At 44.3% G+C, this 16023-nt stretch overlaps 1 protein-coding gene across 2 annotated transcripts in view; it reads right to left on the bottom strand.

The window, feature by feature from the left end:
- LOC147911606 (arylsulfatase D-like) overlaps positions 1-16023 on the bottom strand; it is a 26537-nt gene continuing 10514 nt past the window's right edge. The window contains exons 3-10 of one of the 2 annotated variants that reach the window (XM_087427893.1): positions 15707-15828; positions 13320-13442; positions 8024-8447; positions 7692-7828; positions 6554-6688; positions 4201-4363; positions 2541-2662; positions 1-884 (exon numbers count right to left, since the gene is read on the bottom strand). In XM_087427893.1, coding sequence (XP_087284019.1) covers positions 520-884; positions 2541-2662; positions 4201-4363; positions 6554-6688; positions 7692-7828; positions 8024-8447; positions 13320-13442; positions 15707-15828 — 1591 coding nt within the window. In that variant the 3' untranslated portion in view covers positions 1-519. The remainder of the gene's footprint in view (positions 885-2540; positions 2663-4200; positions 4364-6553; positions 6689-7691; positions 7829-8023; positions 8448-13319; positions 13443-15706; positions 15829-16023) is intronic. The other variant, XM_087427894.1, reaches the window with a different exon arrangement.

Here is a 16023-nt window from a genome sequence, read left to right on the forward strand (position 1 = left end):
ATAACCACTAATCTGTTCTCTTTGTCCATATGTTTGTTTATCTTTCACATATGAGTGAAATCATACAGTGTTTGTCTTTCTCTGTCTCGCTTATTTCACTTAACATCATACCCTTGAGGTCCATCCATGCTGTTGCAAATGGGATGATTTTGTCTTTTTTGAGGCTGAGTAGTATTCCATAGTGTACCACATTTTCTTTATCCAATCATCAGTTCATGGGCAGTTGCGTTGCTTCCACATCTTGGCTACTGTGAATAATGCTGCCATGAACATAAGGGTGCATAAGCCTCTTTGAATTGTGGATTTCAAGTTCTTTGGATAAATACACAGTAGTGGGATAGCTGGACTGTATAGTATTTCTATTTTTAATTTTTTGAGAAATGTCCATACTGTTTTCCACGGTGGCTGCACCAACTTACATTCCCACCAGCAGCGCACAAGGGTTCCCTTTTCCCCACATCCTGATCAGTATGCATTATGTGCTGTCTTTTTGATGGCAGCCTTCCGACTAACATGAGGTCACGTCTCACTGTGGTCTCCGTCCCGGTCACAGGAGCAGAAGGGGAAGGTTCCACAGCACGGCTGCAGCCATGGCTTCCACACGATGTTACCCAGCGACAACTGTGGGGGCGCAGGACTGAGGGTCTCCCTGTGCTCCACCACCGCCTCGCCCACCCTGGCCACCACCGCGTGGTACAGAGGCTCGGAGCCGGGAGTCAGGGGCTGTGCCTCGGAAGGGTCCCTGGAGAGGTCAAAGAGCAATGGGGGGCGGTGCTGGGTCACGCCCTCCCCGGAGCAGGGGCATACGCCCCGGCCGTAGCAGGCGCCCGCTCCCTCGGGGTGGAACCGTGGCGTCGTGTAATGGACCTTCCAGAGTCTTCCTCCTGGATGCAAACAGGAAAGTGGTCGGGGCAGGGGAAATCTGATGGAGAGTGAACACCTGACTCAGGTAGCAGCACCGGGGAAGCATCCTCAACATCCCACATCAAATCAAAAGAGAAGAGAATACAGAGGGCCTGTGCAACGTTGCCATAGAGGTTGTCAAATCAGTGTGTGTGCGGGATTCGAATCCTAGACGCTGTTCTCAGTTTGCTCTTACCCTTTCCCTATTTTTCAATTGTTTAATGTCCCTGTATTACTTTTATAAACAGAAGCAAGTAGGATGTATCAGTAGCATGATTGACACAGGTCTTGCTACATCCTCAACGGGCTCATTTGGATCCATCGCAGATAAAGCCAATCATAGGATGGCACGGAGCAGGGCCAGCATATCCCTTCCTCTGTAATTGTGGCCGGGCACCATCGGCCGCCCTCCCTGAGATCTCCAGTGATCCTTCTCAGCTTTTAAGAAAGGGATTTGCTCTTTGATGGTGAATGTGGTGTGTCAACATGGCCAAACTAAGCTGCCCGGACATGGGGTCAAACACTAGTCTAGATGTCACCTTGAAGGTATTTTTTTTTAAGGTAAGATTAACATTGAAATCAGCAGACTCGGAGGAAAGCAGATTGCCCTCTGTAAGGTGGGTAGGCCTCACCCAATTGGTTGAAGGATTTAAGAGAAAATCTCTGAGGGTGGCCAAAGACGAAGGAATTCTGCCTCCATAAGGCAGCGTAGAAGTTCTACCCGAGTTTCTAGCCTTTGGACTCAAAACGGCAGCATTAAGTCCTGACAGGCTGCCAGCTTGCCCTGCAGATTTTGGACTTCCCAGCCCCCACAGCCAGGTAAGCCAATACCTTAAAATCCATCAATCAATCGATCAATCAGTCAATCTCTCTCTTTCTCTATCATCATCATCTTTCTAGCTAGTTAGCTATCTATCGTCTATTTATCTACCTATCTATCATCTATCTATCCATCTATCTTTTCATTATCTATCTTTCATCCACCCATTATCCTTTCATCCATCCATCCATTATCCATTCGTCCATCCATCCATCCATCATCTAACTATCTATTCATCCATATCTATCTATCTATTCAGCCACATCTATCTATCTATCTATCTATCTATCTATCTATCTATCCATCCATCCATCCATCCATCCATGTATCCATCTATATATCTATGTATCTATGTATGTATGTATGTACGTATGTATGTATGTATGTATGCATGTATCTATCTATCTATCTATCTACCTACCTACCTACCTATCTATCCACCCATCTTTTCATCTATCTTCCATTCATTCATTATCCATTCATCCATCCATCATCTATGCATCTATTCATCAATCTATCATCTATCTATTTATCTATCTATCTATCTATCTATCTATCTATCTATCTATCTATCTACTTATTCATCCATCTATCATTTATCTATCTACCCATCCATCATCTCTCTCTCTCTATCTATCTATCATCCATCTATCATCGATCTATTCATCCCTCTATCATTTATCCATCTATCCATCCATCCATCTATCTCTCTATCTATCATCCATCCGTCCATCCACACATCCTCTTGGTTCTGTTTCTCTGGAGCATGCTGGCTAACACAAGCCCCCACTGCGTCTGGGGTAAGGCATGCACTCACGGTCCTTGTCATGCCAGCGCACCGCGTGGAGGTATGTCCCACAGTAATGAAACAGGAACTCGTGCTCCGAGCGCTCAGCAGCTCCCCGCAGCAAGGGCACCAGGCTACGGCCATCCATCACCCTGATTCAGTGAAGAGAGCCCAGGAAGGAATCAGACCAAGGCCATTCGAGCTGCATTTTGCACCTGTGAATAAAACTCCAAGGCTGCAAGGGTCCCAGATAACAGGGAGTGGAGCAGAGATGAGCTGTTTCTCCGAGCACTGCCAGGTTGCAAGTTGCTGAGCAAGATACATGTTGTTGCATTAAGACACAAAGTCACTAAGTATGGATCATTTGTCACACAGAACACACACATGCACGCACACACATGCACCAACACACACCATTCTGACCTCAGATGTTAACACAAAGTCTTCTTAAATTCCAACTAGACGATCCTTGCCCCTAGGTTGAGTGCTAGGGTAGAAGAAAGCTGTTAAATCATAACAGATTCCAAGATGTGTTGTCACATGTATAAAGGAGCTGGACGAGGGAAGCCAGTGACGGACACATGACCTGGCAGTCCTTCCTTACACACAATGTATAATTTTCAAAAGTCCTTAATCTGAATTCAATGTGGAAATGGAGTACGTTCCTTACAATGGTAAAGCACCATTAGCTGTTTATTTTTAATTGTATCCTAATTGTGATGGTTCAATTTTACGTGTCTACTTGGCTAGAAGATGACCCAGTTCTTTGGTGAAACACCAGTCTGGGTGTTGCTATCAAGGTATTCTGTAGAGGTGGTTAGCCTCTACAGTCAGTGGGCTTTGAGTAAAGCAGATCCCCTTGAAAATGAGGGTGGGCCTCATCTGATCAGTTGAAGGCTGTCCAGAGCAAAGACTGAGGTTTCCCAAAGAAGATAGAATTCTGCCTGAAGACGGTAACACAAATTCTGCCCAAGTTTCCAGCCTACTGGCTTCACGTAAGGATTTCAATTTGCCAGCCTCCACAATCGCATGAGCCAATTCCTTAAAATAAATGTCTTATTTTATACAGACACACACACACACATACATACATCCTCACATATCCTATTGGTTCCATCTCTCTGGAGAACTCTGATGATACACTAATATAATAAAATGCTTTTTTTGGTGGGTGCAAAGTTGGAGATAGACTACCTCGTATTATTATCCCTTACACAGGAGTATATATTTGTTCTCTTAAGTGGAGTAACATCAAATCATTATTAAAATATTGACTTCTATTTTTCTCTCTTACAATAGACTGATTCATTGGCAATGTGCTAATATCGAGGGATAAATCATTTTTAAATCATAGTGTCACAGCTTCATCAACATATGAGCAAGACTGTATTTCAGGAAATTACAGGGAGATGTTTTTTAACGAATCGCATTCTAATTTCTAATCTCCCATTGTTATACTGAGGTCTAAAATTTTTAGCAAAACTGCAAAACAAGTAGCTTGACCCAATATTTTACTTAATCTTATGTTTTGCTAGGTATGGTTAGTTTACATTAGACCATCCCCTACATTTGAGGATGTGAGAATTTTGTAAATGTTCTCACGTTGTTGTAGGTTTTTTCTCCTAAATGTGACCGAGTGAAGGGAGAGCTCTCATGAATTAGGGAGCAGGTGGTTTCAATGCACGTGTACCTGTCCTGGGGTATCTGGCCACCCCCCAGCTGGACCACGGTGGGGAAGACATCCATCAGGCTGGTGGGCTCATGGATCACTCGGCCAGCCGGCAGCACCCCGGGCCACCGGAATATCCCAGGGACGCGGATCCCGCCTTCCCAGCCGCCCATGCCTTTGCCACCTGTAAGTAAGCGACGTCGTTAGGATTCGGCAGGAGATCGACCAGTGTAGACACACACCAGGGCACAGCAGGTGGAGACCACATCCTCTCTCTTTGAAATTCAGCGGGTCTCCGTGGCCGGCCCAACGGAGAGGATGAGGGATGTGTGGCTTTAAGGATACCAGAGGTATGCGGATTTCGTGCAAATGGACGGTTGGTCACCCTCATCTTCCTATTCTCTTTTTCTTTCTGGATGGACTGGGGATTGGTCTGAGTACCTTCCTCCTCCTCTCCTCTCTTGAGCATACCTTCTACCCGTCTCTTTACTCTCTCTCTCCTAGTCCTTCTCCATCTCTAAGGCCACCCTCCCAGGGAGCTCCGGGAATGGATGGGGCCCAGGCTGGCTGTTGGTGAAATGCAAATAACTATTAAGCATTAGACCACGTGCTCACACCCCCTAGCGACTCTGGATATGGGAATTAAAACAACAGCATGTGATGGTGGGAGAATTTTAAGCAGGGAGAGATGTGTTCAGAATCCCGCGAAATAAATGCTTTTTTATTGGAGTCAAAGCTTTATTGCTATTGCATTAGTTTCCTGTTGCTGTGTGGCAAGTTACTATAACTCAGCAGCTTAAAACAACACCGACTTATAGGTCTCAGTTCTGTGGGTTGGAACGTGGCACGGCATGGCTGGGTGCTCTGTTCTCGGACTCACAAATTTGAAATCAAGGCATCGGCTGTCTGGGCTCCTAAATGGAGGATCAGAGGAAGAATGCACTTCCACGTTTGTTCAGGTGGTTGGAAAAATCTAGTTCATTGTAGCTGTAGGACTGAGATCCCCATTGCCTTGCTGGGGGACCCTTAACTGCTCCAGGTTGCTTGCCTTTCTTCTCACGTGGCCCCTCCATCTTCAAAGCATCAATGGCTTGTTGAATCCTTCTCATGCTTCCAACCTGTCTCACTTCTCCTATTTTATCAGCTGGGGAAAGCTCTCTGCTTTTAAGGGTTCACCTGATTAGGCCAGGCCCACCCAGATCATCTCCCTACCGAAGGTCAAGGGTGCCGTGTTACACAGTGCAATCATGGGAGTGAGAGCCCATCATAGTCACAGATGCCGGGGATCAGCAAGGAACGTTTTGGTGGGGCCACTTTTAGAGTTCTGCCTAACACAGCCGTAGACGTGGGAATTTCTCGAGATGTAACAGGTTCATAGACAGTCGATTCTCATCATTGCCCGTAATTATGTTCTACAAAGTCGCCACAAACACTGAATTAGCAAGTACTGAACCACTGCTCCTAGGGGTAATACAGAGCCAGGTTCCTGTGAGCCTCTGGTCTCTATATTTTCATTAGCCAATCAATAGCTAACCTTGTTTATAGCTGTTTCTATTTAAAGGCATCTTATTGCATCTCTATTGTTGATTCATCAACATTGAGCTCATAGTCAATGGCACTATAATTCCTGCCTGGAGGAAGCTCATCTCACACACGCATTTTCTCCATAAGGCACGTAGCAGCCTTTTTGTGCTCAGGAGCACAAGAAAGTTCTTCAGTGCTATGTTTTAAATAGTGAAATCTCCAAGAAAAATGTACAAATGTGGCACTAAATAGACCACAGAAAGGATGCTTGTTGACAGGCTGAGAGCTGAAACAAGAAGTCAGAGCGTTGCCTTGTCCAGCCTTGGCTGGGAATGTGGGCATTGGGCAACTCAATTTTTTTGCCACTCCTCCAACAACTGGGAAAGCAGCAGAAGTATTGGTTTGGGGGTTACAAAGACATTTTAGCAAGTAGGAGAATTCGCAGAGATGGAACCCATGAATAATCTAGATTGACTGAGTCAGACTTTTTAAAAATAGTAATGTATAAGTATTGTACCCTAAATTTGACTGATATGCTGAAATACAAGGACAGATACAACTGGGAATATAGTCACTATGCTACTTTAGAACGGTATTTATTTTAATTTTATCTTATTTATTTGTATATGTCTCTCTTTTACTAAAATGTGAACGCTGGAAGGGAAGGGTCCGTGTCTTTATCTCTCTATCTCGGCATCTAGGTAGAACGTGGTCTATAGCCGATGCTCAAGGAATCCCCTTTGAAAGAGCATCGTCTTTATGACTTCCATGTCTTCTTCAGCCTTCATTGGTGGGAGTCATTTGGTTGATCACATATCTGCCTTTTAGCCCCCACGTCCGTCGGTCTTACCTCTGTATATTCCATTCCATCCCCCAAGCTGGCCATGTTCATCTCTTGCCTCCAAATGCCCTCCGTGGTCTGAGGTAAAATACGTGAATGTTGTGTTTTTCAAACCATTCTCTTCGACAGCGTTAAGAATTTCACCTTTATGAAAAATAGAACATTTCAGGACAATGTAGCATTGGCTAATTCAACCCAATTCCCCCTCTCTGTAAACCTCACCGCTTGCTAGAGGGCCATCAGAGGGGACCACAGTGCCCCAGAGACTGTAGTGATGAATGGAATCGCCAAGTGTGAAGGCGGTTCTGATGGTTCTGATACCATGGGATTCAGAATCTTGCTTACAAAGGTACCACCAATGCAGAAAACAGAATAAATGGATAAAGCCAGGATGTCACCAATGGAATGTTTCAGACATGCAATGGTTCCGTGTGTACACATGTTTGTAATCAGTGGGTGGGGGCGGGAATGTGGTGAGAAACAGTGAGAGAGGAGATTCCTGTTGATACATGAGTAAGTCATGGCCGTGAACCTCTGTGGGTGTTTGCATATGGCGGCCAAGACTCAGCACACAGAGCCGCCTGCAAACCAAGCAATCGCTTATCCATGGAAGCCACATGGACATCGAAAGCACTGAAAATAAAGATTGTAAACCACATGGGCATTTGTCCCAATGAAAGGCAGGTTGTTACCATCCTATTTGGGGTGGTTTGACTCTTTACCTGGCTCAATGCATCACTAAGCTTGGTCAGGACATGTGATCACGGCTGTCGGCAAGGATCTCAATGTCTACGTTCTACTCAGAGTCTACAAGCTTGCTGGTTCTCCCTGGGCTTTCTCGAAGCCATAGAAGGAAAGCAATTTGGCTCCTCTGTCCTGAATGAGAGCCTTCCTGCTTCACTTTCTGTCATGTCTCATGATGGCTTTGAATAACGGACTTTGTAGAAGGAGGATTTTGTGCAAAAGTAGACTAAGAAATCGGAAATGTCGAAGGAGCACATGAATGAGACGGGAGAGTTTTCTTGTTGTTCCTCGTCTTTTCTCTTATTCTTTATTGCAACCCGGTTCACAGCAAGACGGCCAGTCTGTCTCCATCCATTAGGGGTGAGGCCGGGAGTGAGTGAGCCTGGCTCATGCCTTGACTTACCTACAAGCCAGTCCATCTCCTCCACGTTGTCACCATATAAGCCGTGCTGGCTTTTCCCAAGAAACTTTTTTGTGGTTACAAGGGGGATGTGTACGTGCAGCAAGGAAAAGAACAGCAGGAACGGTCTGTGTTTATTTCTGAAAGGAGAAAACCACCCTTAAAATATAATAGCATCTGTCTCAACACCTTTTGGTCCCTGACATTCCTTCAAAGTAGAGACTCAAGTTTTGAGAACCAATCCATTTGAAAAGGTTCAATTCTTCCAATCCATCTAGGAAATCCCAAAGATGATCTCAGACGCTCTGAGAACTCGTCACCTCTGGTTTTATTACCTTTCAATGTAGGAAACTGCTTCCTTTAGCATAAGACTGGTCGTCCTTTCCAAAACCATGGGCTGCTCTGTGACATCATGGTTTCTCATCAGGATACAATTCCAGCGGCTCACGAACCCAAAGCTGGCGTACCAGGAGACGAAAAAGAGGAAGATGAGGCTGGCCGCGCCCATGACCGCCTTCCAGGACACGGAGAGTAACCCGCAGGTCTTGCCGGCCGCAATGGTCAGTATCGCCAGGGCCAGCAACTGGGTGTAACGCCCGAGTTTCGCTCGCGTGGCGGCGTCCACTTCCGGGGGCCTGTCTGGGTGGCAGTCATTCACGAGCGTGAAAGGCATGCCGAAAAAATAGTCAAATCCGTGGTTGAGTGGGTGGTGGCAGTGGTCGGTGCGGGATTCACAATTCACACCCTGGTGCCATTTTCCTGAAAATAAAAGCAAAAAGTTAAGCAAAAACATACATGTACGGTACTCATCTGATGCGGATCACCTTCTCAGAAGAATCTGGATGTTGTGATGAAAAGGTAGGTATGCAAACAGCAAAACTTGAAATGGACAAGGAATATAATGGAACTTTGAAAGATAAAGGAATAAAATGAGTTTATTTGATACGACTGTTTAAACGGATGCATTACGCTTCATGAATACTAATGAACGAATCAACTGAACGACCCTTATTAAGCGATTAAAGGTTTAAGATGTTCTGGAGCGTTTGGGATTGCAAGCTGGCAACCTTAGATCATTTCGCTATTAAATAATTTACAAAATATCATTTATCAATATCTTTTACTTAAAAGGAAGCCACTTAGTAATGGGAGTTGGCTCGTATATAGTCTTAGGGCACAGCAGAAGTAACTGGCTCCCTCTGCTAACTATTAATCAAGAAACCCTTGTAGGGAATCCAAATAGGTAACGAAGAAGTGAAACTCTCACTATTTGCAGATGACATGATTGTATATATAGAAAACCCTAAGGAATCTGTTGGAAAACTATTAGAAACAATCAACAACTACAGCAAAGTTGCAGGGTACAAAATCAATCTACAAAAATCAGTTGCATTTCTATATGCTAATAATGAACTAACAGAAAGAGAGCTCAAAAAGATAATACCATTTACAATTGCATCAAAAAGAATAAAATACCTAGGAATAAACCTTACCAAGGAGGTGAAGGACCTATACAATGAGAACTACAAGACATTATTGAGGGAAATCCATGATGACATAAAGAAATGGAAAGATATCCCATGCACGTGGATTGGAAGAATAAACATAGTTAAAATGTCTATATTACCTAAAGTAATCTACAGATTCAATGCAATCCCAATCAGAATCCCAATGACATTCTTCACAGAAATAGAAAAAAGAATACTAAAATTTATATGGGGCAGCAAAAGACCCCGAATAGCTAAAGAAATCCTAAAGAAAAAGAACAAAGCAGGAGGCATCACAATCCCTGACTTCAAAACATACTACAAAGCAATAGTAATCAAAACAGCATGGTACTGGTACAAAAACAGACACACAGATCAATGGAACAGAATTGAAAGCCCAGAAATAAAACCACACATATACGGACAGCTAATTTTCGACAAAGGTGCTAAGAACATGCAATGGAGAAAGGAAAGTCTCTTCAATAAATGGTGTTGGGAAAACTGGACAGCCACATGCAAAAGAATGAAAGTGGACCATGTGCTATCGCCATTCACAAAAATTAACTCAAAATGGATCAAAGACCTGAAGGTGAGACCTGAAACTATAAAACTCATAGAAGAAAATATAGGCATATTTATATTTGACATTGGTTTTAAAGGAATCTTTTCAGATGACGTGCCTACCCAGACTAGGGAAACTAAAGAAAAAATAAACAAGTGGGACTTTATCAGATTAAAGAGCTTTTATAAGACAAATGAAACCAGAATCAAGATGAACAGACAACCAACCAGCTGGGAGAGAATATTTGCAAAACATACATCTGACAATTGGTTGATCTCCATAATATATAAAGAACTCACACAATTGAACAACAAAAAAACAAACAACCCGATCAAAAAATGGGCAGAGGAAATGAACAGACACTTCTCCAAGGAAGATATGCAGATGGCCAATAGGCACATGAAAAGATGCTCAATATCACTAATCATCAGGGAAATGCAAATCAAAACAACACTAAGATATCACCTCACACCCGTTGGAATGGCTATAATCACCAAGACAAAAAACAACAAGTGTTGGAGAGGATGTGGAGAAACAGGAACCCTCATACACAGCTGGTGGGAATGCAAATTGGTGCAGCTTCTATGGAAAACGGTATGGAGATTTCTCAAAGAATTAAAAATAGAGATGCCCTATGATCCAGCCGTCCCACTACTGGGAATCTATCCAACGCACCTGAAATCAACAATCCAAAGAGGCTCATGCACCCCTATGTTCATTGCAGCATTATTCACCATAGCCAAGAAGTGGAAGCAATCTAAGTGTCCCTCGACTGACGATTGGATTAAGAAAATGTGGTATATATATACAATGGAATACTACTCAGCCATAAAAAAAGATAAAATCGTCCCATTTGCAACAACATGGATGGGCCTGGAGCGTATTATGTTAAGTGAAATAAGCCAGAAAGAGAAAGACAAACACTGTATGATCTCACTCATATGTGGAATATAAACCAACACATGGACAGAGAAAACTGGACTGTGGTTACCAGGGCAGTGGGGGTGGGGGGTGGGCACAAGGGGTGAAGGGAGTCATATATGTGGTGATGGACAAACAAAAATGTACAACCCAAAATTTCACAATGTTAGAAACCATTAAAACATCAATTAAAAAAAAAAAAAAAGAAACCCTTGTAGATTTTTTTTTTTGAGGCAATAACTCTTATAACAACACGGTAGAGATGGAACACGAAGACTCCCACTTCTCAAATTCGAGGAGAATGTCCAAGAATTGGGCTGTCAATGGGCACTTTCTATTTCATATGCCCTGGACCCTCAGCCAGCTTAAATGTAGCTACAACACAGGATAGAAAAGGCTCCAATGTACTATTTGCCGTAACTTCTAAGTGACGAAGTTAAACCAAGTGCCTGTCCCCCTCATCCCTCTCACCACCCACACGCCGTCTTCAGAACCTGTAGGAATCTGGGAATCTGTTCTAGTTCCAAACCCAGAGACCCACCTACATTTCCCTGTTCACATTCAAGGAAACATTCTGGAATGTGGCGAGGATTGTGGAGAAGAAAACCAGGCAGGAGGTTCTCCCCACCTCAAAAGCTTTCTAGCATTTGGAACATGAAGAACTGCCTTCTCCAAATACAGACTGAGTGTGTGGACCAAGAATTGATGCACAGGTCTACAATTCTAGTACACACAAAAATAAATGCACTTATCCAGTTAAAAACAATTTTACCCACAGAGTAGGAGATACACGGAAGGCTAAGGAATCAGGCACGTTGACCCAATGGTGGGGAGTCACTCGTGGAAAGTTCTAGTCAATTCAGGTGGCTAAGAAGGCTGGCTCTTCTTCTTAGGATTGAAAAGAGAAATGAAGATGAGAATGTAGGTGTGTGAAATGTCCTTGAAAAAGCCCTTGGAGATGGGATATGCTACAGACTGAATGTTCCAAAATACATATGTGGAATCCTAACCCTCAAAGTGATGGTGTTGGGAGGTGGGGCCATTGGGAGGCGATTGGGTCACGAGAGTGGAGCCCCCATGAATGGTATTAGGTCCATTATTAAAGAGACCCCAGAGATCTCTCTCTCCCCTTCCACCTCGTGAGGACACAAAAGAAGACGGCGTCTATGAACCAGGAAGCAAGTCCTCACCAGACATTGAATTAGCTGACACCTTGATCTTGGACTTCTAGCTTCCAGAATTGTGAGAAATAAATTTATATAATCCCTATTTCTAAGGTAGCAGGAAGTTTTAAAAAGTGGAACAATGATTATCACCTCCTGATCAATCTCAGCCTTGACAAAGCAGGGGTGTCACAGTCTGCTCTGAACTGAACAGTGACCTTGAGTGTGGGAAGAATGCGGTGAGGAATTGATGGGGGCACCCTGTCCACAGATCTGACCCAGGCCTCCTTCGACTGTGGGGTCGGGGCAGACCACCTGCATTCCTTGGTGTGTAAGATTGGGATGCTACTTCTAGATTCACAGGTGGAGCAAGGCATGAAAGCCGTAACAAGCAGAGTGTCTGGTCCTTGACAGTTGGGTACCAACTCTTCCTCCCGTCCTTTCTGTGTGGAAAAGAGGTAACCTAGGAGATCTGACACTGCCATCCTTAGAAAAGCTGTCTTACAAGGTTGCCCACTGGCTAATGTCTGAGAACTGGATTTTCAGAGGCTTCCCCTCATTCCCTAAATGATAAGCATGACTCCCTGTGTCTAAACTCTTTGCACAAACAGTATAGTTTTTGCAGAACACTTGGTTTCCTTCTAGGAGGCTGGAATTTTGGTAGACGCCAGGCAACAGGTCCTACATGACCAGCCCCCAATCTAAACCCTGGGCACTGAGTCTCCAAGGAACTTCCTGGTGACAACGTTTCACATGTGTCGTCACAAGTCACTAATGGAGGAATTAAGTGCATCTTGTGTGCCTCCAGTGGGAGAAGAGTCTGGAAGCTTCTGCCTGGTGTCCCCAGATTTCACCCTATGCATCCATCTATCTATCTATCTATCTATCTATCTATCTATCTATCTATCTATCTATCCATCCATCCATCCATCCATCCATCCATCTATCTACCTTGTTGATCTTTGCTCTGTGTCCATTCACTGTAATAAATCACAACAATGAGTCCAACTGTATGCTGAGTCTGTGTCCTCCTAGCAAATAATCAAACTTAAGGGTGGTCTTGGGGACCCCAAACACATCCCCCTGTATAATGAAGGAGCTTCTGACCCTCCCTGGGTGTGTTATGTAAAGGAAGGCAGTGATTATTAACTCTCAGGGTCTCGAGGTGTTGGGTGGCCATGCAAGGAAAGATAGCCTCTAGAAGTTTCTGAGGAGAGGAGAAGGTTGACATGTCCAGAGAAGGAAAGAGGCCAGTAGAGCAAGATTTGAATGAAAATTGTTTGTCAATTGACAAAAATTCCAACACTGTGAACAATCCAAGAGGGATCAGATAGATGGTGCACCAAATTTGGGTTTTGACACATGACTTTCTTCCCTTCTTGGAAAACAGGTTCTTTTTGATCATCGATCCTCCTAACCACCAAATGATTATGATCACTGGTCAAAGATCACGCTCAGGATCCTCCCAACCATGCACGAGTGTAGTGCGTCACCTCACCGATGAGGCCCGTTGCATAACCTTGCTGCTGCAGGATTCTGGCAAATGTGGTTTCATTCTGAGGGAGGCCGCCCGAGCCCCCGTTCCACTGGAGTGCCCGGTATCCATCACTGGCTTCCATGCCTGTGAAGCAGAGTGCAGAGGAAGCATTCACCATCCCTTGGCTACACTGGGGTTCTCAACTGAGGAGACTCTGACCCCCCACCAGTGGATGCTTTATAGTGCCTGGAATTGATTTTGGTTTCCACAACTGGGAGAGGGTGTTACTAGCATCTAGTGGGTGGAAACACTCTACAGTGCACAGGATGGCCCCCACCACAGAGAATGTCTATGTCAACAGAGCTGAGGTTGAGAAACCCTGGGCCTTGTCATGAGACATTCTGTCTGTTCACCAATCATCTATCTATCTATCCATCTATCTATATATCTATCATCTATTTATATCTATCTATCTATCTATCTATCTATCTATCTATCTATCTATCTATCTATCTAATCTATCTTCTATTTATATATCAATTTTCTATTTTTATCTATCTTATATCTATCATCTATAGATCATATATCTATCATCTGTCTATCTGTCCATCAGTCTATCATCTATCTATCTATCTATCTACCTACCTATCTATCTATGTATCCCTCCATTTATCTACTTTCTATCTATCTATCTGTCTACTAACTATCTATCATCAATCTATCAACCGCCTATCTAAGGCAGTGGTTCCAAACCAAAGGTGATTCTTCCCCCCAAGAGACACTTGGCAATACTTGGAGGCATTTTTGGTTAGTCACAACTCAGGAAGGGTGGGAGAGTGGTTGCTATTAGCACCTAGTGGGTGAAGCCCTAACCCCCAGGACCTCAGACTGTGACTATATTTGGAGATGGGTCTTTAAAGAGGTGACGACGGTAAAATGAGGTCACTGGGGTGGGTTCTGATCCAATAGGACTGGTGTCCTTATGAGAAGAGGAGATGAGGACACAGACACACACAGAGGGACGACCACGTGAGGACACGGGGAGAAGACGGCGTCTACACGCCAAGGAGAGAGGCCTCAGGGGGAACCAGCTCTGCCCACACCTGGATCTCAGATTCCAGCCTCCAGAACCATGAGAAATGAATGTCTGTTGCGTTAAGCCGCTCAGCCTATGGTCCTTTGTTATGGCAGCCATAGCAGAATAATAGAATAATATTCCAGTGTGTGAATATACCACAGTTTATTACTCCATTCTTCCATTGATTAACTGTTTCTGTATTTGGGTCTCACAAACAGTGCTGCTGTGAAGGTTTGCATCCCTGTCTCTTGTAGAGCATACATGTGCATATAAGTTGGGCACATACTTAGGAATTGCTGGGTCATGGGGCATGCATGCATTCAGCTTAAGCAGAGGCTGACAAATTTACAAAGTGGTTACACCAGTGTATACCCCCACCGCCAGTGTGCGAGGAATTCCACTTGCTCCACATTCTTGCCAACACTTGGGACTGTCTATCTGTTCCAACCCAGCCATGCTGCTGGGTGCATGTTGGTGTAACTTCGGGGTTATTTGATTAATTTTGAACTGTCTTACTGCTCTCTGTCTCTCTCATCATACATACCTTGGACTATGAGGAACATGTCCATTTTCCTTGCACCAAAAGTTTTGACATGGCCCTCTGTACCAGTTTTCTGATTGCTGCTGTAACCAATCACCGTAAATTTGGTGCCATAAAATAACAGATTTATTTTCTCGCGTTTCTGGGGATCAGAAGTCTAAAATCATGGTGTTGGCAGGGTTGCATTCCTTTTAGAGGATGCCTGCATTCCTTGGCTGTTGGCCCCTTCTTCCATCTACAAAGTGCATCACTCCAACCTCTCACTTCCATCCTCACATCTCCTATGCCTCTGACTCTCCTCTTTCCCTCTTATAATGACCCTTGAGATGACACTGAGCCCAGCAGGATCATCCAGGATGATGTCCCCATCTCAAGATCCTTAGTCATACCTGCAAAGTCCCCTCTTCCATAAGGAAATATTCACAGATTCTGGGTATTAGGATGTGGCATCTTCGGAGGGGCCATTATGCAGCTTCCCACACCCACTCAGAGGCCATTTGAAATCATGACTTTACATCAAGATTGACTGGAATATTTACCAAATAAACAAAATGTCCAGCATAATCAGCTCCCACTGGGGAGTTTCCACCTTCTGAATTCCTGATATTCACAATTTTTCTTGCACAAAACACAAAACACAGTATTCTTTACGTAATTACAAGACGATGCTACTGCAGATTATGTTTTTACCATTTTCCCTGTATCTCAACCATCGCTACCAAATTATTAAGGACAATAGACAAGTGGACGCAGAAGTGCTCTTTTCTCAGTCGTCCACACACCACCAACCTGATCTGAAGGAGTGTCTCCCCGTGAGAAACGCAGCTCTGCTCGGGGTGCAGAGCGGGGCGGCCGCCAGGTGCTGGGCGAGCCTCACACCTTCCTCGGCAAGCCGGTCGATATTGGGCGTCCTGAGCAAATCACGCAAATGTCATTGTCAGAGAGGGCACGTGCATTGAGCTGAAGCAGATCCCTGCATTGAAGGGCATCGGGATGGAGGGTATCGATATTACTTTAGGGACTTCCCTGGCCTTTGGAATTAGTGTCCTGATGGTCTTCTGAAGAGGCACTTGGACCCACCCTCCAAAGAGACCGATGATATCTCA

The sequence above is a fragment of the Ceratotherium simum genome, chromosome Y, assembly GCF_057802395.1.
Source record: "Ceratotherium simum simum isolate JZ-2026a chromosome Y, ASM5780239v1, whole genome shotgun sequence".
In the NCBI taxonomy this organism is placed as follows: domain Eukaryota; kingdom Metazoa; phylum Chordata; class Mammalia; order Perissodactyla; family Rhinocerotidae; genus Ceratotherium; species Ceratotherium simum.